Here is a 27,537-nt window from a genome sequence, read left to right as displayed (position 1 = left end):
GACTCCACTCCTCATTTTTGCCTAGCCCAGTTATATCTGTTATGGTCATTTGCAGGTTAATCAGTGAGTGAAAGATCTCTGTTTCTCCCTGTTACTCCTTCAAATAAATAAATAAATAAATAGTCATTAAAAAAGGGGGGAGAGGGGGAGAAGGCATCTGTATTCCAAATCTACACAAAAGGAATTCTGTTGATTGGTTGTAGCCCCAGGAGGTTAGCAAGCAGTTTACCCATTGAGAGGAACTTGTATGGTCCTGTATCTTACTTCAGTGCTTCAAATAAATTCCACTTCCTGTGTCTGCACTGAAGGAAAGTGTTACGATCTACCAGTTACGCACGCCTGCTGTGGCAGTCACCTCTGCTCTGCCACTTACTTGCTCGTGGGATATTAGTGACATGTCATTAACCCTCTCTGGTGCCTCATTTATCATATGAAATAACAACTGTACTTACCCCATGAGTTATTATGAGAATTTAATGATGTCATACACAAAAGCTCTTTAACAGTGTGCTTGGCAAGTGGTTAAGTTCACAATAGCTAATTCTGTGACTGTGACAAATTCATTTTGGAAGCCACATGCCAGACCATTGTTATACAAACTGATAAGCTCAGTCACTGAATGCCCCAAAGTGATGAGCATTGAGAAAATACATACATCCCTGTGCCCCAATTTACTTAGTTGATGTTGCATCCCCAAGCAGCATGTTATAGCGAAGTTACTCAGTCTGTACTATTGTGTAAGTACATACCAGAGCCACAAGAGAGCACAAAAAGTTGCATTTATTGTTTCTGACAATTGCATAGTCAACTCTCAGTCTGCTCATGCTCCTAGAATCACAAATCTGAAATACAATTTTCTTCTCAATTAAAAACATACATTTTGCAGTGATTAGAAAATTTTCAAAAAAAGTAATCTTAAAAAAATCTTTGCAAAGCAAGATATTAGCTTTACCTTTATAAATTTTTGAATAAAACAAATCAACAATACAAATTTCATTTTGTTCTACATTTTTATATAGACTCTTTTTTACTGCCTTTAAAAGATTTTCATGCATTCATTCAAAAATATTTTGAAGCTCGGTTGTTCAATTTAAGACAAAATAAGAAAACTTTTGAGCATCTGCACTAAGCATCATTTTGACTGAAACGAAGTAAGAACTCTATTAGAGTCCTTGTGGGCCTCCCAGTCATGCCCTTCCGCAGGTAGGGAACCTCATCTTTGTTGGTCATCACACCTGCTATGTCTAAATGTGCCCACTGGGGATGAGTCACGAATTCTTTCAGGAATGCTGCAGCTGTACATGCACCTGCAGATCTGAAGACAAAGACAAAAAGCATTATTTAACGCTGAATAAAGTCAATGTGTACTGAAAATTTCATTAAGACCCTACATTCTTACTAAGTAGGTTCTATGACCCGACAGCAGAAGTCAAGCTTATAGGACCTATTAAGAAGTTAATCCTGGGGGCTAGTGTTGTGGCACAGAGAGTTAAGCTGTGGCTTTGATCACTGGCACCCTTTATCAGAGTGCTGATTCCTAGCTGTTCCACTTCTAATCCAGCTTCCTGCTCATGTGCCTAGGAAGGCAGCAGTGATGGCCCAAGTACTTGGGTCCCTGTCACCCATGTGGGAGACCCGGACCGAGTTCCAGGCTTCTGACTTCAGCATGGCCTAGCCCTGGCTGTTGCAGGCATTTGGGAAGTAAATTAGGAGATAACTCATTGTCTCTCTCTTCCTCCCTCTCTTCCTTGCTTCCCCCACTCTGCCTCTACCTTTCAAATAAATGTTTAAAAATGTCTTTGGGGCTAGTGCTGTGGTGTGGTACAACTAAGCCACGGCTTGCACTGCCAACATCCCTATCAGAGTGCTGGTTTCAGTCCAAGCTATTCTGCTTCCAATCCAACTTCCTGCTAATGCAGAAAGGCGGCAGAATAAGGCCCAAGTACTTGGGCCCCTGTACCCATGTGGGAGACTGGGATGGAGTTCCTGGCTCCTGGTTTCAGCCTGGCCCAAACCCAGCTGTTGTAGCCAAGGGGGAGTAATTGAAAGATGGAAGAGCTCTCTCTCTGTCTTCCTCTCTTTCTCTGTCAAATCTGCCTTTCAGATAAATAAGTAAATCATTAAAAAAAAAAAAAAGCCCAGAATCACTTTCAGAATATTTATTTTCAGATACAGTATTTTTTTTTTGACAGCAGAGTGGACAGTGAGAGAGAGAGACAGAGAGAAAGGTCTTCCTTTGCCGTTGGTTCACCCTCCAATGGCCGCTGCGGCCGGCGCATTGCGCTGATCCGAAGCCAGGAGCCAGGTGCTTCTCCTGGTCTCCCATGGGGTGCAGGGTCCAAGGACCTGGGCCACAGCAGAGGGCTGGCCTGGAAGAGGGGCAACTGGGACAGAATCTGGCGCCCCAACTGGGACTAGAACCCAGTGTGCCGGCGCCGCAGGCAGAGGATTAGCCTAGTGAGCCGCGGCGCCGGCCTCAGATACAGTTTTTTTTTTTTTTGACAGGCAGAGTGGACAGTGAGAGAGAGAGACAGAGAGAAAGATCTTCCTTTTGCTGTTGGTTCACCCTCCAATGGCCGCCGCGGCCAGCGTGCTGCGGCCGGCGCACCACGCCTATCCGAAGGCAGGAGCCAGGTGCTTCTCCTGGTCTCCCATGGGGTGCAGGGCCCAAGCACTTGGGCCATCCTCCACTGCACTCCCTGGCCACAGCAGAGAGCTGGCCTGGAAGAGGGGCAACCAGGACAGAATCCAGTGCCCCGACCGGGACTAGAACCCGGTGTGCCGGCACCGCAAGGCAGAGGATTAGCCTAGTGAACCGCGGCGCTGGCCTCAGATACAGTTTTAAGCAGTCAGGATAAATTCTAGATTCCCTTTTCCTATGGTAACAAATTTTCATATTTTCTGTCTTCCTCTATTATCATGTGCTTAAAATGATTTCTGTATTTGAAAATACACAGAAATTAGAGGAAACCCTTGAAAACTCAAGACAACAGAAAGTTTACAAGTACTACCTCCAAAGGAAATCAGGTACTTAAGATATTTTCTAAAGGGAACAAAATTTAAAATAGGTATTTTGACAACCAAGAATGATTGTAAAAAAGTACATGAGTACATTTAGCTCATTTTACAGACCTGTATTTTCCTATGTTATTAACATCAGCAAGCTGGCAGTCTACAACCTGTCTTGTATAATGTTCAAAGAGAGGCATCCTCCAGACACGATCCCCCGTTTCAATGCTGGCCTGAAGAAGACAGAGACATGATTGTTGGAAGACTGGGCAAAGAAGGTTCCGGAAAATTAACAGCACTGACTGATATGCTCCGTGCATGCAGGAAAGAGCTGTTCTACTCTATCCTCTCAAACACGAGAGTATACAACAGGTTTCAGAATTGTTTCAATGTACTAAAAGGTTCATTTAAGGGGCTGGCACTGTGGTGCAGTGGGTTAAACTGCTGCTTACAATACCATCATCCCATATCAGAGTGTCAGTTGAGACCTGGCTACTAAGCTTCAGATCCTGCTCCCTGCTGATGCATTTGGAAAGGCAATGGGAGATGGGACAAGTGTTTGGGTCTACCCAATGCCACCCATGTTGGAGACCATAACAGAGTTTCTAGTTCCTCACTCCTAGCTTTGGCCAGGCCCAGCCCTGGCTGTTGAGGTCATCTGGAGAGTGAACCAGAAGGTAGAAGATCACTCTCTGTCATCTGCCTTTCAAATAAAATCTTTAAAAATAAAATAATAGGTTTATGTAAGAATTATACAAGGAATCGGGAATATTGTGGAGCAATCCTACCAATCTGTAGGACATTTGCTAAAATCACCAAACTAAAATCATATGTTTCAGTTAAAGTGAACAAAAAAAACTGGCGTCCTGTATTGGACACTGGTTTTTGTGGGCTTGATTAGGGTAACAAGAATCCTGAGGGCAGTCACTTCAGGTGCTGAGCAAACACACACGTAGACCTGCAACACTGAAGATCAGATTCTGAGACAAATGACTTCATTCATTCCTTCCCCATTTACCAACTCGTTCCTCCCTTCTTCGTCCACCAAACTTACACTGAGCACTATCAGGTGTGTTAAAATATTATTACCTGAGACATCAGAGGGCCTACTGCTACCAGGAGAAACACAGTCAAAGACCCACGGTGAAAGTCAGTAAGCAGCAATCCAAGTTGTTATTTCAGAACACCAGTAAATACCACGTGACTCAGCAGAGGGTAAAAGGGGCTGCCTCTAGGAAAACGGACCGCAGACTATTCACTGCTGATTTCAATAAAGCTTATTCACCTGTAACTTTGCTGCTTTTTTTAAAAAAAACTAAAACAAAAACAAAAACAACAATGCTGTGGGTACCAGGAAAGAGAGGGACATCTGGTACATGGGGAACCATAGAAGTTCCTGGCTGGCCTGGACGGGGACAAGTTACCTATTACAGAGGGTAGGACAAGATGCCAGATACACAGGGAAGGAGTGTGGGTGAAACCTAAGAGCAGGACTGAAAGCCAACATCAAGAATGTCTGCAGGGACATTCTGTTTGTTCCCCACTGGTGCACAGTAAGCGCCCACTAATTACTTATGAAAGAATTAATGAGCTACCAAGTGGAGCACAGGAGGGGAGGGGGCAACAGCAGAGAGGTGCTGGTTGAAATCAGGGACATAGCTGGGTGTCTCCTTGAGGACTCTGGGGAGTAACAGCATGTGATAACCAGCCAGGGGTAGACAACACAAACAGCAGCAACGAGACTGAAGCAGCGCAGTCAAAGAAGAGAACCAGAAGAGAATATTGCAGAAGCCAGAGCCGATGGCATCACGAGATCAGTTCCGTGCTGTGAGTGTGGGGTGATGGGATGGAGATGAGTGCAGGGAGGAAAGGCTGTGAAAGCAGACGAGGGAGACGCGGAGCACGGCAGTCAGAGGACACCCTATCCCTGCCTGCGTATGAGCCAGGGCCAGCTCCCCCAGCATGGTGCAGCTATCCCACTCAGCACACGCACTCATCACCAGGCCTTCCTCCTCACACCCTTTCCCACCTCAGGGATTCCACACCACAGCCCTGTTATTTGTCAGCCACTTCCACAATGTCTTGAGGTTCCTGGAGGAGAGCAGGGTGGCATCACACCCATACTCCAGGAACATTTGTAGAAAACACATTTTAAATCATTAAACCCATTAAATCATTTTAAAACAGGAGTGGAACAAATGAATCATTCTAAAGCCACAATAATTTAGTCATCATCTCCATTAATTGAGGTCTACATAAATTATTCCTACCTTAAATAGCTTCTTCCACAGCCAGGATGAATTGGTGAAGACCCCAGTGGCACCCGACCCCAGGGCTATGTCCATGGCACCTGTTAAGACACAAGCCCTCAGGTCAATGTCAACCTCTCCAGGCAAAATGGGTCCTCTGTTGCTCACACCCAAACTGTGGCCTTGACTGCTACAGGGGTACCTCAGAAAGTTGGGAAAATGGAGTTCAAAGATAAGCTTATTTTGGTGCAAAAATTTTTTGAAATACATATAATTTTTTTTCCCATAATACACCTTTCCACGAACTTTTGGAAAAGCTCTCCTTCTTAGGGCCTAGCACCCTGCCTGGTACAGTGGCGCTCGAGGCAGTCACTGAAAGGAAAAAGCAACAAGCATTCTCACAGGACACTGTGGAGTGCCAGAGGAGACAGCCCTGAAGCAATGATTCCACACATCTAAGGCAGCGTTTCCAAAGTGGGGGAGTTATGTTTAAGTCATAAAGGTCAGCAGTACAGAGCCTCTGTGACTCCTCAACACAGACCGGGGGTGTCATCAGTGACCCCCCCCACCCCAGCCTTGCCTAGAGCCTACACATTGTAGCTCAAAGTGTTCGTTGAACTGAACAGGAAACCAAAAACCCAGAAGACACTACAATGCCAGCTTTTTTTTTTTTTTTGAAGATTTATTTATGTATTTATTTATTTAAAAGGCAGAGTTACTTAGAGGAAGAGTCAGAGGTCTTCCATCTGCTGATTCACTCCCCAAGTGGCTGAAACAGCAAGGGCTGGGCCAGGCTGGAGAAACCAGGAGCCTAGAACCATACAGATCTCTCACATAGGTGGCAGGGGCCCAAGCACTAGGGCCATCCTCCGCTGCTCTCCCAGGTGTGTTAGCAGGGAGCTGGATCAGAAGTGGAGCAATGGGGCTGACAATGCCAGCTTTTAAGCAAGAATCTTGGCGAATGAAATCTGTGGCCTGTAGTTACAGCCACATAGAACAGGGAACATGAACTATTTGCTGCCACACTAAAGACTCACGTGACCAGGGAAAGATTAAAACCAAAAAAGAACAAATGATCTGGATTTTATCTTGAAAGATGCAAACAAACTCCTAGGAAGAGAACCCGTGGATGGAAGATGCTGAGGGCTGGGGCTTTGCAATAAGGCAACATGTCTGTCACCACTTCAGGAATGAATTCACTGCTCTGGAGGCGGTGGTGTCCCAGCCTTCCTTCCCTGAATGCCTGCTCCAGACAGGCACGGGATTAAAAGCTTCCTGAAGTTTCCTCCAATCTTCCCAACTCTGTGAGGCAAGCACTGATGCTTGAAGGGCCCAGGAATGCTCACGGCTGACCAACTGGAAAGCAGCGCCGCTGGGGTCACACCCATGCTCTCTTAAAGCTCACGCTCATTTGATATTTTACACTGCACTGTCCGCCAAATGAAGATCTTGCTATCCCTCAAAATGTTTTTGTTGGGGCTGTTGTGTGGTGTAGCTGGTTAAGCCACCACCTCAATGCCAACATTTCATAAGCACATGTTCAAGTCGTGGCTGCTCCTCTTCTAATCCAGCTCCCTGCTAATGTGCCTGGAAAAAGCAGTAGACGATGCCCAAGTCCTTGGGCCCCCACACCCATGTGGGAGACCAAGATGGAGTTCAAGGCTCCTGGATTTGGGCTGGCCCAACCCCAAACATTGTGGCCATTTGGGGAATGAACCAACAGGTAGAAGATCTCTCTTTGTTCCTCCTTCTTTCTGTAACTCTGACTTTCAAGTAAATAAATACATCTTTTGGAAAAACGTTCTATTTATTTATAACATGAAGTATATAAAGAGCTCAGGGGCAGGCACTGTGGCACAGTGGGTTAAGCTGGAGCTTGGGATGGCCACATCCAATGATCAGAGTGCATGGTTTGAGCCCCAGCTACTCCTCTGACCTAGCTTCCTGCTATCGCACTTGCCGGGCAGCAGATGATGGCCCAAATTCTTGGGTTCCTGCCACCAATGTGGGAGACCAAAATGGAGTTCCTACTTTGGTCTATCCAGCCCTAAATTCTGTAGGCATTTGGGGAGTGAAGCAGCAGATGAAAGATTTCTCTTTGTGTGTGTGTATGTTTCCCACCCTCTCTGTAACTCTGTCTTTCAAATAGATAAAGACTTTATTTTTTTAAAAAAGTATAGAAAGTTCAGACAACCCAGTGGTTATAGTTACATTAAATGATTAGTTTAAACAGAAATGAAAATAAAGAAAAACTATTGATTTGGGAATTTGTCACTAATCTTTTTAGATGTGTGCCAAATGGTGATTGTAACAGAAAACATTGCTTTATATCATTTCCCACGTCGCTCCACATGAGCTGATCTGGCCCACTTGTTAGCTCTTTTTGTAAAGGTGCAGCCTGGAAAGTTTTGAAACAAGAAGCCCAATATTCACAGCAGGCTGCGACTACAGAACAATTCCTTCGCTCAGAGATCTTAGAATGCAAACAAAGTGAGCCCGACTGCAGCAACACCCTGTCTTCTGCATCCATGCAACAGATAAGACTTCCTTAAGTGCCTGGTTGACCTGTTAAGGTAGCCGCGTTGATGATGACCTTCGGGTTAAAGGTGTGTGCATAGCAGAGAGCGTCGGCCAGGATGAGCCTCCCCTCGGCATCAGTGTTATCAACCTGCAAAGCAGAGGGTCAAAAAACAAAGGGTGAAAAACACACAGGGATGACAGGACAGGAGTAACAAGTATGAGAACTAGACACACGACAATGTGGGAAAGAGCTGGTGGGACATTTGTTGCTGAGTATGAAAAATGTACTTCTGTAAGAATAGCAATGTATCTAATGTGCAGAGCAAACAGTATTAAGGCTGATGATTTTTGGAGCAGAAACAGATGGAAAACTGCTTTATTTTGCCAAGAATGTGTAACAATGAGGAGGAAAGATGTCTGAAAACAAATGAGCCTGGATCCCCAGAGCTGGGCACCGCTGGGACTTCAGCAACCTTCCCTTGATGGCCCCTTCATCTTAGTGGGGGCTCAGTCACTGTGGGCATGTGTGCCTGCATGCACTTGTCACACGAAGGATCTGTGCCACATCCTGGAGCACGGAGCCCACGAGGACAGCATTTTCTGGCTGAACACACAATAGCAAAACCTCATCGCGGTGCAGGCATATCCAGAAGTCAGTGCTTTCACTGCTTCTCCATGTGCTGCAGGCCTAGCTGTATACGCACAGTCACCCTCTACAGCGCACAGGAAGTGAGAATGAGGTAGGAGAAACATTCCTAAATTCCCATAAGGAAATAATTTTCATGTTGCATGAAAAGCTACTCAGCAACAGAGACACCACCCTCCCTTAACACGAGGGCTCCACACTCATGGCTACCCTGGGATTCCCTGAGGAGGGCCAGCCAGGGCGTGGCACATCTGCCACTCACAAACCTGGATCGTCTTCCCGTTCTTGGCTCTCACCACATCCCCAGGCTTGTTGGCCTTTCCACTGGGCATGTTTTCACAAAGAGGGGCCAAACCTATTGGGAAGAATACACGAAGGAGCATGGGATATGTGGGGCCCAGAGGCACCCCCTTGTGCAGGAGCCCTGTGAGCCAGCAGAAGCACGCCAGACACCAAAGTTAGCATCTCCAGTGACACAGCTGACACTACATGTGTCAGGAACAGCAAGTACACTTCACCTAGGTAGCATTCTTACAAGAAGAATCTAGCTTGATTCTAATCAAGAAGAAACAGATAATTCCAAGTGGTGGAACATCACAAGACTTGCCTGGACCCTTCAAAACTGCCAATATTATAAAAGAAAAACTGGGGAGTAAGGTTCTAGATCAGGGCAGGAACACCCAACTGCAGGCCAAGTAAGGCCTATGATATAAATTGGTCTGGCCCTGCCAAGGCAACACAAGGGACCTTGACATTCAATAAATCTATTATCAGGCTAATTTTTTTTAAAAGAGATTGATTTATTTATTTGAAAGTCAGCATTACAGAGAAGGGGAGAGAAAGAGATCTTCCACCCACTGGTTCAGTCCCCAGATGGCCCCAACAGCCAGCGCTGAGCCAAGCTGAAGCCAGAAGCCAGCAGCTTCCTACAGGTCTCCCACATGGAGAACAGAGGCCATCTTCTGTTGCTTTCCCTGGAGCATTAGCAGGGAGCTGAATCAGAAGTGGAGCAGCCAGGACACAAACAGGAACCCATATGGAATGCTGGCACTGCAGGCGGCAGCTTTATCTGCTTTGCCACAACACCATTTCCAACACTAATTTTTAAGTTGATAATTTTGTATGACCTGTTAAGATGTTATAAATATCCAAATGGCCCTTGGCAGAAAAAAAGGTTTCCCATCTCTGTCCTAGATCAAAGAAAACTAAAGGGATATGGCAGGCAAATATGAGGTGTGATCCTCAATGGCTCCTAGATTTAGAAGGTAAATGTAGGGGCCAGTGTTGTGATGCCAGATATTGGAGTGCTAGTTCAAGTCCCAGCTACTCCACTTCTGATCTGGCTTCCTGCTAACACACCTGGGAAGGCAGCAGATGACCCAAGTACTAAGGGCCCCCACCCATGTGACAGACCAAGATGGAATTCCTGATTCCAGCTTCAGCATGACCCATTCTCAGTTGTTGTGGACACTGAGGAGTCAACCAGTGGGTGGAAGATCTCCTTCTCTTTGTCTCTCTCTTTTTGTCACTCTAACTTTCAAATAAATAAATTTTAAAAGAAAAAACTAAATATAAAGAGGACATTTTCTATGTGATTGGGAAATCTGAATTAAGTTACTGTGTTTATCTCTGGAAAAGAAAATGATATTGTCATTCCACAGAATGCCCTTTTACTGGGGAGGCATGCCAAATTATTCAGGGGTGACAGGTTGTATCTGCAAGTTAGCTTTCAAAGGGTTCAGCAAAAAAAGTCTAAGATATTAAGGAGGGGAGAGTGCATGCGAGATAGATCTGAAACAGCAATGGCTATGACATTGGCGAGCCATTTAACCAACTCCCCTGCTCCTTCTCCCCGTCCTCTGAAATACGGGGAGCAGCACTGTCACAAACTCCCAGTGCGGAGTCTGGGGGTTTGCATCTTGCAACACTAAGAGTTCCCACGTGTTGAACACTTTGTCCCAGGCCACTTAGCCGGCCACAATCCCACCGGGCACTCTGTGAAAGAGCCTTCCCACCCTCAGGAGCATTTCTCAGTGGACAATGCCTGCCCCCAACTGCTGGGCACTTCTTGCAGAAGCAAAACAAATCGATTCTAGTGACAGCCCACTGGCTGCAAAACACATTTAACGCAATCAACTCAGACATGAAACACTCATCCCAGCTGAACAGTTCCTTCTTGATGAAGAGCTACTAAACAGCCACCTCTTGATCTCCTACTTAGAGGACTCAGTTCTGTCATTTGACTAGATCGCAGCAGCTCTCCAAGCGAGCTCCCTGCTAATGCTCCAGGGAAAGCAGAAGATGGCCCCTGTTCTCCATGTGGGCGACCTGTAGGAAGCTGCTGGCTTCTGGCTTCAGCTTGGCTCAGTGCTGGCTGTTGGGGCCATCTGGGGACTGAACCAGTGGGTGGAAGATCTCTTTGTCTCCCCTTCTCTGTAATGCTGACTTTCAAACAAATAAATCCATCTCTTTAATCAATCTCCAAGCGAGCTCAGACTCGTGTGCCCCCTTACCTATCAGATTAATGGGCAAGTTGAGCTTTGCTGCAGACACTATGGCTGAACACACGGTCGCTGCTCCTCCCATGTCTGCTCGCATGAGGTCCATGTTCGCGGAAGCCTTGATGGAGATGCCGCCGCTGTGGGAAACAGGGCCAAGGTGCAGTATTAACGGACAGAACACGGCCCGAATCACGTTCTTACAGCAGAACAAAGAAACTGAGGATTAATGACCACACACAAGCACCACATTCCCACCGAAGAAAGCCAACTTCAAATCCGAGAATCTGAGTTACTTCATATTAAAAGATGCTGTTACAGTCTATATACAACATACAAAACAATTCCAGGAGCGTAGATGGATATCTCTGCTTATTTTACTTTCACTGAAGCAGGGCTGCTGGAAACATGACCACTTCACAGCATCAGTGCTGCACAAATCCCATCTCCGTTTTACCTCATTAACTGCGGCCACCCCACACACGGTCTTCTTGGCAAATGTTATGCATCCATCAGTTTGCGGAGCCTGAGGCTCATGAGCTACTAACAAAAGCCCACAAAGCTCACAGAGGCCTGGGACACTCCTCTCACACCCACAGAAAGAAACACAGGGGACATTTCCTCCCTACACGTGCACAGAAAGTTACCTTGCTGGTGACAAAATACAACCTGGAAGAGGCATGGGCCTGGGGCAGGCGTTGTGGTAGAGCAGGTAAAGCCACAGCCTGCGACACCAGCACCAGTTCAAGTCCCAGCTGTTCCACTTCCAATCCAGCTCCCTGCTAATGCTCCTGGGAAAGCAGCAGAAGATGGCCCTAGTGCTTGGGCCCCCACACCAACGTGGGAGACCCAGAGGAAGCTCCTGGCTCCTAGCTTCAGTCTGGCCCGGCCCTGGCCATTGTGGCCTTTTGGGGAGTGAATCAGCAAATAGAAGATCTCTCTCTCTCTCTGTCGCTCCCCCTCTTCATGGAGGAACGACACAGGACCCTGCGCTGTTCTTTTGTCTGCTCGGCCCTCCCCGGGTTTGCTGCTGGTTCTTCCCGGGTTGGCTACTGTCCCTTCCACCTCCGTGGAAGGGCAGTTCCCCCTGGCCACATTCCCCACTTCCGCAGGGGAGCGGCACACCACCGGCCGGCTCTCTCGGGGGGCTGCACAGGTGTTCCCCTTAGATGTTCCCCTTAGATGTTCCTGGTGCATGCCGTCTCTCTCCTCCTTTATAGTCCTCCTCTGCCAATCCCAACTCGGCTGCCCACACGCCGAGTACGCTGCTCTCCTCCAATCAGGAGCAAGTCCTACAGTTTATTGGTTGAACTGGAGGCAGCTGTGTAGAAGCTGTTTTCTTCTCTCCCAGCGCCATATTGTGGGAGAGCAGGTGCATAGAATAAGTCTCAATTCCAGTAACAGTCTAGTCCGAGCTGCTCCCCACATCTCTCTCTCTCCACCTCTCCCTCTCTGTTACTCTTTCAAATAAATAAATAAATCTTAAAAAAAAAAAAAAAAAAAAAAAGGCACAGAACCAAGGAACTTACCCAAAGCCTCAGAGACAACACTACAGCGTGAGGGCAGAGTAAGGTTTGAATTAGCAGTTAGCAACAAACAACTACTTCCCCCAAACAGGCTCCTAACTGACTAGGGACCTTCCTGCTGCCAGCGTTTCTAAGTGTCCAGAAGCAACTTGCTTCACAGGCTGGGCACATGGCCAGGGGCTCTGACCCCTAACCGGGAGCTGCTAACTCGCCCAGGCCACTCTGGAGAAGGCTGTGCCCTGTTCTGAGGTCCGCTTTTAACACCAGCAGTGACCAGCAGCATCTGGCTCAGGTTTTGTTCTTTCTCCAACCCACCCATTTCCTCTCTGCTACATCCTCCCCTGGCTGGCGCTACCACCCTCTTCCATTTGGACATTTGCCAGGCTGCTAGTAGGACTTCCTATATCAATCTTCCCTCTTCCACTTCCGTACCCACAGACAACAAATTTTAATTCCCTTCCTCTCAAATCTACCTCAAAAATCTCAGTAGGCTTTTGTTGAGTGAAAAATAATAAACAGATTCTAAATTTTACAAGAAAATGCAAAGGTGCTATCAAAGGCTTCCTGCAAAGAGCATGGCAAGAGGATGCTTATTACCAGATTTCAAGACTTATCAATGCTTGGGTAATCAACATGCGCATCACAGGGTACTACTGGTGAAAGGACAGTCCAGAGACAAACTCACAATTACCGGTTAATTGATTTTCAACAAAGTACAAAGGTACTTGGTAGTGAAAGGAGAGCATTTTCAACAAAAAGTGCTGAAATAAGTGGATATCCATATAGAAAAATAAAAAGACCTAAAAGCTAAAACTGGAGTGGTCATTGTGTTGCAGCAGTTAAGCCACTGCTTGGGATGCCTGATTCAAGTATCAAGTCCTGACTTTGCTACCAATCCAGCTTCCTGCTAATATGCACCTTAGGAGGTAACAAGTGATGGCTTAAGAAAGTGGATTCCTGCCACCCATATGGAAGAACCAGATTGACTTCCAGGCTCCTGGCTTAACCTGGTGCAGCCCCAGCTATTGCAGACATCTGGGGAGGGAAGCGGCAAAAGGAAGGTTTCTATGTCTCTCTCTGTTTCAGTCACTCTGCTACTCAATTTTTTTAAATGAAAATTGAATAAAGTTTTTTTTTAAAAAAGCTAAAACTTTAAACTTAAAATCCAGAAAGATTTATAGATGAAAACACAGATGATGGCATAGGCAATGTTTTCTTAGGACAGAAAGAGTACAAGCCATAAAATAAAAAGTCAGCCAATTATACTTTATCAAAATAAAAAACTTCTATTCTGGGCCGGCGCCGCGGCTCACTAGGCTAATCCTCCGCCTAGCGGCGCCGGCACACCAGGTTCTAGTCCCGGTCGGGGCGCTGGATTCTGTCCCAGTTGCCCCTCTTCCACGCCAGCCCTCTGCTGTGGCCAGGGAGTGCAGTGGAGGATGGCCCAGGTGCTTGGGCCCTGCACCCCATGGGAGACCAGGAAAAAGCACCTGGCTCCTGGCTCCTGCCATCGGATCAGCACGGTGCGCCGGCCGTAGCGGCCATTGGAGGGTGAACCAACGGAAGAGCTTTCTCTCTCTCTCTCTCTCTCACTGTCCACTCTGCCTGTCAAAAATAAAAAAAAAAAAAACTTCTATTCCTCAGAAGATACTATTTTTTTTTCTTTCTTGACAGGCAGAGTTAGACAGTGAGAGAGAGAGAGAGAAACAGAGAGAAAGGTCTTCCTTCCGTTGGTTCACTCCCCCCAAATGGCCACTGCAGCTGGCATGCTGTGCTGATCCAAAGCCAGGAGCCAGGTGCTTCCTCCTGGTCTCCCATGTGGGTGCAGGACCCAAGGACTTGGGCCATCCTCCACTGCCTTCCTGGGCCACAGTAGACACCTGGACTGGAAGAGGAGCAACCGGAACAAAATCCAGTGCCCTGACCCGGACTAGAACCCTGTGTGCCAGCGCCGCAGGTGGAGGATTAGTCTAGTGAGCCGCAGCGCCGGCCTAGAAGATACTATTAAACAGTGAGTCCCATACTGGGAAAAAAAGAATTCATAACTGAATAATGTATGATGGAACATTTATATACACAATATGTTTTTTTTTAACTATGTAAGAAAAATACTCCTATAAAAAAGGGCCAAAGATTTGAACAAATACCTCCTTAAAGAAGATATACTAATGGTCAATAAGCAAATTTAAAAATGCCTGATATTAGGACAGGCACCATGGTGCACGGGAGGCCTGCATTCTGTGTCAGAGTGCCTGGGATCAAGTCCCACCTCCACTTCTGATCCCGCTTCCTGCTAATGTGGCTGGGAGACAGGAGATAGATGGCTCAAGTGCTCGAATCCCTGCCACTCACAAAGGGCCTGGCCCAGCACCTAGACAGAAGATCTCTCTCTCTCTCTCTCTCTCTGTTGCTTTGCCTTTCAAATAAATAAAAATGAATAAGTAAACATTAATCCTTTAGGGAAAAGACTTGAATATTAAAAAAAGATGCCCAACATCATTAGTCACTAGAGAAATGTAGATTAAAACTCAAAGACACATCACTACATACCCACTGGAATGGCTAGAATTAGAAAGTCCAACAATACTAAAAGAACAAACAGAAACCATATACACTGATGGTGGGACTATAAAATGCTAAGCCACTTTGGACAAGTTTGGTAGTTTGTTATAAAGTTAAACTTGTAGTGACTATACAACTCAGCAGTTCCTTTCCTAGGTATTTATCCAACAGAGAGGAAAATGTGTGTACACAAAAGCTTGCAAATGATCATGGCTTTACTCCTCATAGCATAAAACCGAAACAACCCAAAGTTCCATCAATAGATGCGTGCACTAGCAAATTTCGGTATTTCCATATAACAGAATACTCCTCAGTGATACAAAGGCACCTATGAGTGGCATGACCAATAACATGGATCAATCCCAAAGACACGAGGCTGAGACAAGGAGGCAGACACAAGAGATCCCATTTACATAAATTTCTGAAGGAGACAAAACTAATCCACAGAAACAAAGGAAGGACAGGTCGTCTGGGCAGGGGTGGGGTAAATGACTGTAGCCAGCAGACACAACAGCATTTTCTGCAGGTAATGAAATCCTGTATGTTCTTGATAGTGGTGGTTGTTGCGTGGGTATACATTTCCTAAAATGTGTTGAACTGAACACTCAGAGCGGGAATTTTACTGTATAAAGAAATCCAATGTTATTCCATCTGCCAGAAACCCTTCAGTTACTGCCAACTGTTCTTGGAACAAAGTCTGAAATCTAACCAGGCCCAGGATGACCAGCTCCTGCTGCCTCTCCATCGGTATCTTGTCCTCTGTCCAGGTCATGCTGTGCTGTGCTGTGCAGCCACACTGGGAAGAATTTAGCCTGCTCTATCCCACCTTGCAGCCCTCATCATGCTTCCCACCTTAGAACACTTGTCCCCAGGCCCTGCTGAACCAACCCCTGATCACATTTCAACTAAAACTGACTCCTGCAAGGAAGCCTCCTCTACACTCAAAGACTGTGTGGCAGGCTACCCTGTTAAATATCCTCAGCATAAAATGCATTTAAATTGACAATAAACTTCATCTTGAGCATAACTATTTGCATTGAGCTAAGAGTCCATGACATTAAAAGCACAACATTTAAAAACAGGTTAACTATCACTCTTTAATGTTTATGGGCTGTAATGTTTTTGGAGACACATCAGTATAGTAATATATGCAAACAACTTATGCATTTTTGAATGGCATGTGCTTGGAATCTTTTGCCAATGGGCTACACAGTGAAAACCATCTGAGGACCAATGCTTTAAACGTGACCAGTGAGTGGACCACAGGAGAGCACAAGCCGCCAATTCAGGGGGATCATCCCGACAGCCAGCTCTGCCCGCGCCAGGCCTCACAACATCTGCAAGCACTCCTGGAAGGGCTACACCCCATCCCTGCCTCAGATGGTTCCCAGACGGGTACAGCAGTGCACTGGGGGATGGCAACGTTGAAGCTTCCCCAGCAGCATTTCCAAAGTAGCCGCCGTAGAAAATGATGCCCAGGAATCAGCACTGCTTCCAAAGGAAATCCAGAAAAAAGGCATCATCTGTACCCTGAGAAGTCCTATAAATACAACAAAAACAAACCCCCAAAACCTCACTAGCACCCAGTTCTTGATTTGGTAGCACCCCTAAAACTAATATTCAGTGTTAAATGCTTTCCATGGGAAATACAAGTATGCTTCAGAAAGTTCATGAAAAAATGAAATAAAATGTGTAATATATTTTAAATCCAACAAAGCTTTTTTTTCCTAAAATAAGTGGATAGTACATATTATAAAAATTACGCATGGAGGGGCCGGCACTGTGGCACAGCAGGTTAAAGCCCTGGCCTGAAGTGCAGGGATCCTATATGGATGCTGGTTCCTGTCCTGGCTGCTCCTCTTCTGATTCAGCTCTCTGCTATGGCCTGGGAAGGCAGTAGAGGATGGCCTAAATCTTTGGGTCCCTGGCCCCACGTGAGAGACCTGGAAGAAGCTCCTGGCTCCTGGCTTCAGATCGGCGCAGCTCCGGCCATTGCAACCATCTGGGGAGTGAATCAGTGGATGGAAGACCTCTCTCTCTGTCTCTACCTCCCTCTATAACTCTGTCTTTCAAATAATTAAAATAAATCTTTAAAAAAAATTCATGGATTTCAAAAATCTTCTATACCAAAATAAACTCATACTTTTAATTCCATTTTCCCACAAATCTTTTGAAGTACCCTTACAATGAAATATATCTTTTCAAACTTGAAATAACCAGAGCCAGTTTTCAATTCTAAGGAATACTCACATCTTAGTAATAGTGGGAGCAAGACTACTCAGCTAATAGTTATCTTCAGCAAGCAAAAAGAAGGCAGCACAATCCAAACAACTGCTTGCCACTGTGTGCAAAATCTCTAGTAGCCACAGCGCACGATGCAAAGATTCTGAGACATTTCAGACAGACCTGATTCTGACTTCCAGCTCTATTTATCAGTTATGAGGCTTGAACAAATTCTTGGACCCCTCTCAAATGTCCTTACCTACACAATGTCTATAATACTTACCTCACAGGAGCAAGATTAGGGTTAGCAGATGTAAAATGCTCAAGCAATAAGCATGTTATAAGTGGCAGTGTATCACTAACAGTGATACATGATTCAACCAAAGGACATGCTTCTGAATCAAACTATGAATTAAATAACACGGTGTATGCAAAGTGTTGGCCAGAATACAAAGGACAGAAACCGCAAAGAAGTACCTGTCAAAGGTGATTCCCTTCCCCACAAACACCAGGGGCGGATCATCTGCTTTGGGGCTGCCTGTGTAGTGAATTTCCAAGAAGACTGGAGGCTCGTCAGATCCTTTGGCCACACTTAGGAATGATCCCATTTCTTGTTCTTCTATCCAGGACTTGGGTCTACAGGGCAGAAAAGGGGAAAAAGCACATAGGCGGTTACCTTTATTTCAAAATAACTTAGCAAAAAAATCTCATCAGAGTGTTAAAAAGTAAACTATAACAAGCTTTGAAAATAGAGATGCAGGTTAAGATCCCAATGATCACTTCCTATTATTTGCTCTCCATATATTCTTGGGCAGTCATTTGATTCTGAGCCTATTTCATCTATAAAATGAGGTCAGTGATTCCTCCATCAAAATATTATAGAATCACCAAGGGAAAACATGCACAGTACTCAATACAAGGTCCAGTAATAGTGTGGAGTTAATGAAAGAAATCAGAGTGCCGGTTTGAGAGAGTACAGGCTCCTCTGCTTCCAATCCAGCTCTTTGCTAATGCATCTAGAAGGCAGTGGAAGATGTCCTGAGTACTTGGTCCCCTGCCACTCACCGGGGAGAGCTGGATGAAGTTCCTAACTCCTGGCTTTGGTCTCGCCCAGCCCTGGCTGTTGGGACCACTTGAGCAGGGAACCAGCAGATGGAAGATCTGTCTCTCCCTTTTTCTCTGATACTCTATTACTTTTGTTTCCCCCTAACCTCAGATGTATCTAAAGGTTTAATTTAAAGATGAATCAACATGCTCTGAGACCCTAAAAAAATTCTTAAAGATACTTAAGGGGCCCAGGACTTTATCGTCAGTATTTCTTTTTTTCTTTTTTTTTTTGACAGGCAGAGTGGACAGTGAGAGAGAGAGAGACAGAGAGAAAGGTCTTCCTTTTGTTGTTGGTTCACCCTCCAATGGCCGCCACGGCCGGCGCGCTGTGGCTGGCGCATCGCGCTGATCCGAAGCCAGGAGCCAGGTGCTTCTCCTGGTCTCCCATGCGGGTGCAGGGCCCAAGTACTTGGCCATCCTCCACTGCACTCCCGGGCCATAGCAGAGAGCTGGTCTGGAAGAGGGGCAACTGGGACAGAATCTGGTGCCCCGACCGGGACTAGAACCCGGTGTGCCAGCGCTGCAAGGCGGAGGATTAGCCTAGTGAGCCATAGCGCCGGCTATTGTTGGTATTTCTGAGAAGCACAAAGTAACCAATCAACATACAAACCAACAGAGATACATTCCACTGACAGGAATAAAATATCCTAGTTTCTACTTTGTTTAGAATTGCTGGAATTCTTTCTTTTCACTGTTGTCACACTGTTTCTTACAGTTCCCATCATGGTGGGAGACGTCTCATAGAGGCAAGGGAAAGGACTTAGTTCTCACTTGATAAGCATAGGTACAGCTGGAGTGCCAGGATGGAAACAGACCTAGGCTCGGGATACCAATGGGCTTTGTTCTGATTTTACTGTACAGTAACTAGGCCCAGAGGGAAATCCTGTACTCCTGGACAGACCAGCAGCAACCATAGGCAGGGGTACTCCTCCAGCACCCGCCTATCCGTGTTAAATGACATATAGTGTTAAGAGTCTTACACCACTGTGAGATGGCCAACAAACTTCAAAGGGAAAACAATATAAAAATGGAAGCAACTACAATAAAAAACAATCACTTCAAAAGAAACAAGGCTGCACAATGAAGGCATTTATGATCACAACCTTGGTACCTGGTGTTTTATTAAGGTGCTGCCCTTCTGAAACAGCTGTCCACATATCTTTGATGTGCACCCACCTACACTACAGAGGGTTTGCTGCAGCTGCGTCTGTTTGATGAGTTACTCCACCCACATATCCAGCGTGCTCTCTGGCCGAACTCTTCCCTTTGGTCGGCCACAAACCTTTCAGTTTTCCAAGGGGACACCATGCACCTGCTTCCTCACCTGGAACACCCAACCCCAGTCTTCCTTGATAACTTGTGAGGACACTTCAGGACTCTGCCCAGGCTCCACACCCTCGGGCAATCCTCCCCTCCCTAAGCAGCCCACTTACCTGCCCATTCCTTCCTGTGAGGATGCAGACTGTCACTGTGCATACATCTTTGCTAAATTCCCAGGCATGCCAGGTTCTACCTGCAGGGCAATGTCTGCTGACACCAAGTAGCTCTGATGTCTCCTCAAGTAAGACAAGGAAAGTCTCTGAGCCTAAACATTGGTACAGACTACGGCTACACTGACCACTCCAGAAACTCTACCAAGCTCTAAGTTGTGTGTTTTCTACAATTCACAAGATTGTCTTCATTGTCTAGACCACCAGGCCTTTCCCGAAAAATGTGAATGCTAATCACAATTAGGTACTGAAGATTTCTTTTAAATAGAAATCCTTTGAGAAACAACTCTGCTAATGAAAAAAATCTTTAGGTAAAGCAAATATCTGCCAGTTTCTTTTAATTATACATCCTCAAATGCTCAGACATGGGTTTGCTGGAAGGGTTGTGGGGAGATCCCAGGCAAGCAAAAGAACCTGGAGGAGTCTTTTAGGTCCAATACCCCAGCCACTGATCAGTGCAGGGCAGAAATTCCCTCTCCACACAGAGGTAGGCCTATGGCATTCTTATCCACCTCACAAAGTACTAAGACAGGAAGAACGCACCAAACCAACACTCCTCGAAAAGTCAGTGAGTTAACATCCAGCCCAGCAAGTCAACTCCTGGTGATGTACCCAAGAAAACACATGAAAACACATCCACACAAAAACTCATAGGCAAGTGCTCCAAGCAGCATTACTCACAGCAGCCAGAAGGTGGAACTGAAGGCTCTGGGGGACAGGGAAATGAGGTGATGGAATGTTCTAAAACTAACTGTGGTCACGGCATGTGACTGAGACTGAATGGCACACTTTACCTGGTGAGCCGCACAGGCTGAAGCCAGGGGAGAATGCAGTGTGAAGCCACGGCACTCACTCAAAATCAAAAGACAGACCCTCAGACATAGCCTGATCCCCGCCTGCACGTGACTGCTGGAGGGTCTTGCGTTCCTCGCCCCAACAGCAAGGGAACTGTGTTTTAGGATGCTGGAGGGTGCTTCTGGCTGCAACATCCTATCAGTCAACGACACAGCCCCAAATTACCTGATGTGGACCTTTGTTTTATCACTAGCATCTTTGAGTTTCTTCTCAATAATTTCTGCAAATCTGGTGGGTGTCATCTCGTTGGCTGGAGTCTCCATCAACTGGCGGGCCAAGTTCTGCCCAGAAGCAAACAGCACTCCTTTCTGCCAGGCTGCCTGGTCACCGCTGGGGAAGAGGGCACACGGGTCACGTCAATCCCCCTCGAGTAAGAGCCAGTTTGGTTATGCTCAGTATGGCGAGCAGGCAAGGAAGGGTTTGGGGATCACAGGGGTTTCCCACACACGCAGAGAGCCAAGAGCACAGCTTGGGGACAGTTAGCAGTGAAGGCTCCCACTCCAAAGGCCACGCAGTCAGAAGGCCAGGGCCACCCGCATCTCAGTCTCCTTCCATCACCTTCCATGCAGCTTCGCAGTCACCACCGTCTTCTTCTTCTGCTTCAGGTCGTCGTACTCATAGAGGCCCAGCACGGCCCCTTCTGCAGCGGCCTGGGCGTCGCCACAGGGATCCACCTCCACGTAAGACAGCTCCAGCTCCTGAATCTGCCGGCACCCCGCTTCCGAGGGGGTACAGGAAGCAGAAAATTGTAGTCAGTCAAAGCGCAGAAGAGAGCGGTGCACCATGCTGGGGTAACGACTGCACCGGGCTGCAGATGCCCGTGCCCACGCCCAACTGCTCTGCACCTCCCTGACCTCTTTTGCAAAACAAGGACTTGGGCAGAGGTGAGGACAGTGGACAAGGACTTGGGTGGAGATGAGGACAGCAGACAAGGACTTGGGTGGAGATGAGGACAGCGGACAAGGACTTGGGTGGAGGTGAGGACAGTGGACAAGGACTTGGGCAGAGGGAGGACAGTGGACAAGAACTTGGGCAGAGGGAGGACAGCGGGTGAGGACTTGGGTGGAGGTGAGGACAGTGGACAAGGACTTGGGCAGAGGGAGGACAGCAGGCGAGGACTTGGGTGGAGGTGAGGACAGTGGACAAGGACTTGGGCAGAGGGAGGACAGTGGGCAAGGACTTGGGTGGGGGTGAGGACAGTGGACAAGGACTTGGGTGGGGGTGAGGACAGTGGACAAGGACTTGGGTGGAGGTGAGGACAGTGGACAAGGACTTGGGTGGAGGTGAGGACAGTGGGCAAGGACTCGGGTGGAGGTGAGGACAGTGGGCAGGGACTCGGGTGGAGGTAAGGACAGTGGGCAAGGACTTGGGTGGGGGTGAGGACAGTGGACAAGGACTTGGGTGGAGGTGAGGACAGTGGACAAGGACTTGGGCAGAGGGAGGACAGCGGGCGAGGACTTGGGTGGAGGTGAGGACAGTGGGCAAGGACTTGGGTGGGGATGAGGACAGTGGGCAAGGACTTGGGTGGAGGTGAGGACAGTGGGCAGGGACTTGGGCAGAGATGAGGACAGCGGGCGAGGACTTGGGTGGAGGTGAGGACAGTGGGCATGGAGGCCCTCGGGAAGGGGCAGCTGTGCCTGGTATTGTAGCTGACACACTAGCGGTGCCTGAGGACCCCCGCCCCCCTACCCTCCCATCCCCGCATCATAGAAGCCTCCCAGGTTAAAAGTGGCAGAGAAAGGGTGACTTTGAAATTAAACTCAAGGAACTCAGCAAAGTCCATTATTAACACAGCGCTTACTAACATCAGGTCAGCCAAAACCCCCACGCAAAGTTATAAAATAACCACTTCACATGAACTTTGACAGTAAACTTCACAAGCATTTCTGAAACACACAGGGCCAAAGACTGACAAAGCGTGCCCTGACTGCTTCAGAGAGGAAAGCATCTTTGAACCCCACGTGCGCATGGCAGAGGCGTCCCTGGCACCCACCCCCACACTTTCATGCCATTGCCAGGACCACCTGGGACAGGACAAGCACTCACTCTCTGCTTCCACCATCTCCAATTTGTAAATATGAGCACTCTGAGTTATTTAAAGTCTGAGCCACTACAGGGTCACATTACACATTACAAAGGAAGAAACCTACAAACCACAACTTAACACAGATATGATAACAGTGACCAAAATTCCCAACCATGGAGATAAAAATATTAAAACTAAAACCTCAGGAGCTAACTGTGGGCTTCTACTCTAAGGTCAAGCACATCCAGTGATGGGAAGTGGATTTTTTTTTGTGAAGATGAGTATGCTAAGGGTGTTGATGACGATTAAGGGGACAAGAAAAGAGGGAGAGAAACTTTAAGAAAAGAGATACAAGTGGACTTGGAAGGCTGTTAAGAACTGTCATGGACACTAAATCAAAAGTAAAATAACCTGCAACAGCAGCTCTGATGTTTTCCTTCCCTTCATGCCAGTTCTCCTGGTCGTGGACTCCAGCTGCCTTCTTGCCAAGGCCGACGATCACCACACTGGGGAAGTCCTGTTCCACAAATTCACCAGATCAGCCACTTTATTCTACAAGTGCCCATTTCCCACAGGCAAGGGAAGGTTCACTGACCTCCCGCTGTGAAATTCGGGTTTCTTTTTTCTTTTTTTTTTTTTTTTTTAATGTTTGGTTTTCATCTACTTGAAAGGTAGAGTGAGAGAGAGATCTTCCACTCACTGATTTACTTTCCAAATGACTGCAATAGCCAGGGCTGAGCCAGGTTGAAGTCAGGAGCCTGGAACTCCATCTGGGTCTCCCATGTGGGTGGCAGGGACCCAGGTACTTGAGCCATCATTTACTGCCTCCCAGGATGCTCACTGGCAGGAAGCTGGATCAGAGGAGGAGGAGCTAGAAGCCAGGCACTCTGATAAGGCAGATGGGTACCTCAAGCAGTGGCTTAAGCTGCTGAATCACAGCACCCACCCTTGGTGTGTTTTTTCTATTTTTTTAAATCTTTGTGTCTTGGTAAAATTTTACGACTTGTGTGTTTGAAAAATATTGATAACCCTGCAAATAACACAATGCCAGAACTGAACAAAACCTTCAGACTGAGGAACACAAGACAGGCAGGACTTTAGGATAGTGATAATAACACTTTTCAATCTTATATAACTTAATCCTAGAATAAAACTATATATCCTAATACCAAAGTTTTAGCACAGCGAGGCAGCCATAGTACTTGTCACACCGTAGGTGTAACCACACAAACACTATCTTCATCTCATACCTGATGCAGACCATAAAAGGTTCGGGTTTTGCCTGCCTTCAGAGGCGGTCCAGATCTAAAACAAGAGGAAATAGTTGCTTTAAAAATTATACTTTGCATTACACATTGTTTACATGTATGGAAGTATCATACTGTACCCCATAAATATGTACAAATATCACATGCTGTTCGAAGTGAAATATATTTGACAAGGTACAGGTTGCTTTGCTTACAAGTGGCATGCAGCTGCCTTAAAGCACTGTCACAGCGTCTGCCACTACTCCCGTGGATTAGCTTCACCCACGGTTTTCTCCAAATAGAGACCGACCTCATGCCAGATCTCTCAGATGCAGCACTTCTAATTCTGGCTCAAAAGTTATTTACAAATTTTTGCATGAGATTTAACCCAAATTTATTCGAAAACAGCAAAGGAAAGCAATGCTCTGGGTAGGTGATGTGCAGCTACACAGAAGATTTAAGCCATGGACGACTGCAAAACTGAATCAATCTTAAACCTTTCCAATAAAAGACACACAACACCAAAACCTCTGTGGTCCAAAGTGGCTAACTGGATGGCACTGGTCTGGTTTAGAGATGTTCCCTTCTGAGGGGGAGCTACCTCCAGGAAACTAGGCAATTTCCAAACAAAACAGATCCAAGATTGTAGCCAGACCCGGGGCACTGGCACTGCAAGCCACAGTCATTGGCTGGAAGGCTAGGGTGCTCTATACTCTGACAGGCTGGCTTTGGACTAATGGACTAACCAGGGCACCTGAGAAGCTCTGTTGGTGAAAGACTGGTAATTGAGAAGAAATCAAATTCCGTTAGCCACTGATTAGATAATGACTAGATGGCACCTTTTAAATTCTGATAGGTGATCTATAATCTACATACTGATTGTTGTGGTACTTATGTGGTACTGTTTCAGCCAAATGTGGCCTATGAGTCTAGTGTTATCCTACTTTCTCTGGACCCTGGCTGATGGGGAGTGGCTGGAATCTCAGGCCCACCCTGACTGATGGAATCAGACAGAATCTGCTTTCTAACTACATCCCAGCTGATTCTCTTGTACTTTAACGTCTGAGAATTCCTTGACACTCCAGGCATGCAATAAAAGAGCAGAGCCCTTGGTTGTCTCTGACTATTCTAGGGACGCTCCCAAAAGCAAAGGGGAGCTAAAGGAGGTGGAAGCTGCAGAGAGGCAGCCAGGGAGGATGCAGGCAGGCAAAGTGATTGGGCCGGGGGTAAGCTGAGGAAATCCGGGACTTTCCAGATCCTTCTGTGTCAGTCGTTCACAATGGGTTTTTGACTGGACTGGAAATTGTCTGACTTCCCAGAAATGTGACCCACCCACAATGTAATATAAATAAGTGCCGGAGATACATACTTTCACTTTCATTGGGAGGTTTCTGGCCAAGGGACTTCTGTCATCATATCTACTTACAATAAAGCATAAGAAACATTCTCCTTCAATTTGCAACCAGAAACCACAGGTAACACTTACATGCTCACAATTTCTCTCAGCTTTCCAGCCACCAATTTGTTAAAATTCTCTCCTGCACTTGTGAACTGTGGCACATCATCTTCTTTGTCTTTGGAATAGATTCCTAAAACAAGGCCCTGAGAGCAAGCCAAAAAGATGAATTTCATTAGAGGAGATCCCTTACAGGGGCTCAGGGATGCCCAGATTCCAGAAGGAACAAATCATCCCACCCAACTGCATCCCCAAGGACAGAGGGACAGAGGGATGAAGCTACATTTGCTCCCTGCCTCACTGCTTCAAATCTCTGCCAAGCACAACTGGCATCACCGTCCACCCCGGACCTTGTCCTGGATCTTTCTGGTCACCCCCAGGAAAGGGCTTCACTTTCAAACAAAGCAGAAAGGTGTTTTGCTTAAGAACCCATCTGTCACCAAGTTAGACCCTGGGGGGCTGCAGACAAGACACCTCCAAAGCTGTCCCTCTCATGCAGACTAATTTTGAGCTGAACACATTCGGAATCGGCAGCAAGGGCTCCACAGCCTCCTCTCTTCTACCTAAAAGCAGGTCATAAAGTTTCCCAGGAGAGAACATTCTTATCACCAGAGCCTGGGAGCTGACACCGAAGTGGACCTGTAAAACGAATGTACTAAAATAACCCTCACCTTCCATTAGCCTCTCCCATTCATTTCCTAGTCACTGCCCCACAGTTCACTGCCCGCTCCCAAGCTCCTTTCCTTGGTGTGCTACATTTTATTGTTTTTTCTTTAAGATTTACAAGCTTTTGGGTTTCAGTTTCCTTTCGCGGACCTATACATGCACATAAAAATAACAAATGTGCATGACTTTCCTCCTGTTATTATGTGCCATGTCAGGGCAGAGGGAAGATTTTTCCTCCCCTACAATCCTGTGGCTGTAATACCCGGACGACTCAGGGAGAAGACAAAAAAATCAGGCAGCCCTGTACTTGCAGCTTCTACCTCTGAGGATTCAACCCAGCACAGGTCAGGAATATTCGAGGAAATAAAAAAAAAAAAAAGAACTGCAGCTAGCTTCCCTAAACCATGCAACTGTTGCCACAGCATTTACACTGTATCAAGTACTACAAGTAACCTAGAGATCACTTAAAGCATACAGGAGGCTGGATGCAAACACCACATTACCGTTCATATATGAGCACTGTGGATTTTTGCTATCTGCAGGAGTCCTGGAGCCAGGACCCTGGGAATACTGGGCTACTGCTGTGTGCAATTCAGGGAGCACTGGGTGGCTGGCCAGCATCTACTCCAAAGTCCCAGCCCCAAACACCTTAAGTACAGACGCAAACTCAGGACTTTTGGTGGCTTCCAGAACATTTCGTTTGCCTTCCGGTGACTGATGTGGGAAAAGTCCTCCTCCCGCCTGACAGGTAAGAAAGAGACCTGGTGTGCCACGCCAGCCCCGTGGGGAGACTGAGCCAGAATCCACGAGCCTCTGCTGCCAGTCCTCGATCCTTGCCACAGACCTAGACTGTCCTTTTCGACCATATCTGGTCCTTCTCCTCTACCAAACAGGCTTCCGGGGCATCGCTCATTTCCCAAGCCTGCCCGCTCCCGGGGACTCCACGGCATCCCCTGGGGAGCTGCGGAGCCAGAGGAGGGGACACTGTTCCTGGGCACAGCGTTGGGAAGAGACCCGGGGGGGATGGCGGACACGCCTGCAGCGGCCCCGAGCTTAAGCCCGGTCTTCGCGCTCCTGCTCCGGTCCCCAGCCACGACACACGAGCCCGTGATCCTCCCACGGAGCCGCCCCCTTCCCCCGAGCCCCTCGTGAGGGCCCGGAGCGCCGCAGCGGGGAGGTCCTCCGGGGCCTCGGAAGACACGTCCTCCAAGCTCTGCGGCGACAGGGACACGCAGGTCCCGGCCGGGGGAGGGCGAGCGTCCGCGGCGAGACAGACGGCTGGGGACGTCCTCCCCCGCCCCGCAGCCCCCGAGCGCGCCGCCGCCTCTCACCTTGGTCATGTCTGCGGTGACGAGACCCCGGCCCCACGACCGCCTCACTCCCAGACGCCGGACGGCGACTCTGCCTGCCGCCGGAAGAGGCAGCCAGAACATCTTCCCAGCTCTGCCCCCTGCGCC

General features: G+C 47.3%; 1 protein-coding gene across 1 annotated transcript; it reads right to left on the bottom strand.

Moving 5' to 3' along the window:
- Nucleotides 1-762: 762 nt before the first annotated feature.
- On the bottom strand, nucleotides 763-27,537 carry LAP3 (leucine aminopeptidase 3). Its single transcript, XM_002709366.6, has 13 exons — nucleotides 27,412-27,537; nucleotides 25,445-25,560; nucleotides 23,962-24,016; nucleotides 23,123-23,228; nucleotides 21,244-21,403; nucleotides 20,851-21,015; nucleotides 17,711-17,869; nucleotides 10,938-11,062; nucleotides 8,691-8,779; nucleotides 7,824-7,926; nucleotides 5,280-5,359; nucleotides 3,133-3,242; nucleotides 763-1,315 (listed from the first exon to the last, which is right to left on the bottom strand). Exons 1-13 carry the CDS (start codon nucleotides 27,511-27,513, stop codon nucleotides 1,126-1,128), a joined length of 1,560 nt encoding a protein of 519 aa, XP_002709412.1. The 5' UTR covers nucleotides 27,514-27,537; the 3' UTR covers nucleotides 763-1,125.

The sequence above is a fragment of the Oryctolagus cuniculus genome, chromosome 2 (assembly GCF_051225735.1).
Source record: "Oryctolagus cuniculus isolate XC-2025 breed Fujian yellow rabbit chromosome 2, ASM5122573v1, whole genome shotgun sequence".
Taxonomy (NCBI): domain Eukaryota; kingdom Metazoa; phylum Chordata; class Mammalia; order Lagomorpha; family Leporidae; genus Oryctolagus; species Oryctolagus cuniculus.
This window is presented reverse-complemented; position numbering and strand designations above follow the sequence as displayed.

What these genes read in the sequence shown, in the direction of transcription:
- LAP3 (XM_002709366.6), bottom strand. Translation starts at nt 27,513, where the DNA reads ATGTTCTGGCTGCCTCTTCCGGCGGCAGGCAGAGTCGCCGTCCGGCGT. An exon ending in CCTTTTATGGTCTGCATCAG is followed by an intron (nt 23,229 to 23,961) that starts GTATGAGATGAA and finishes TTTGTGGAACAG; the next exon opens with GACTTCCCCAGTGTGGTGAT. An exon ending in TGTGGAAGAAGCTATTTAAG is followed by an intron (nt 3,243 to 5,279) that starts GTAGGAATAATT and finishes TGTCTTCTTCAG; the next exon opens with GCCAGCATTGAAACGGGGGA.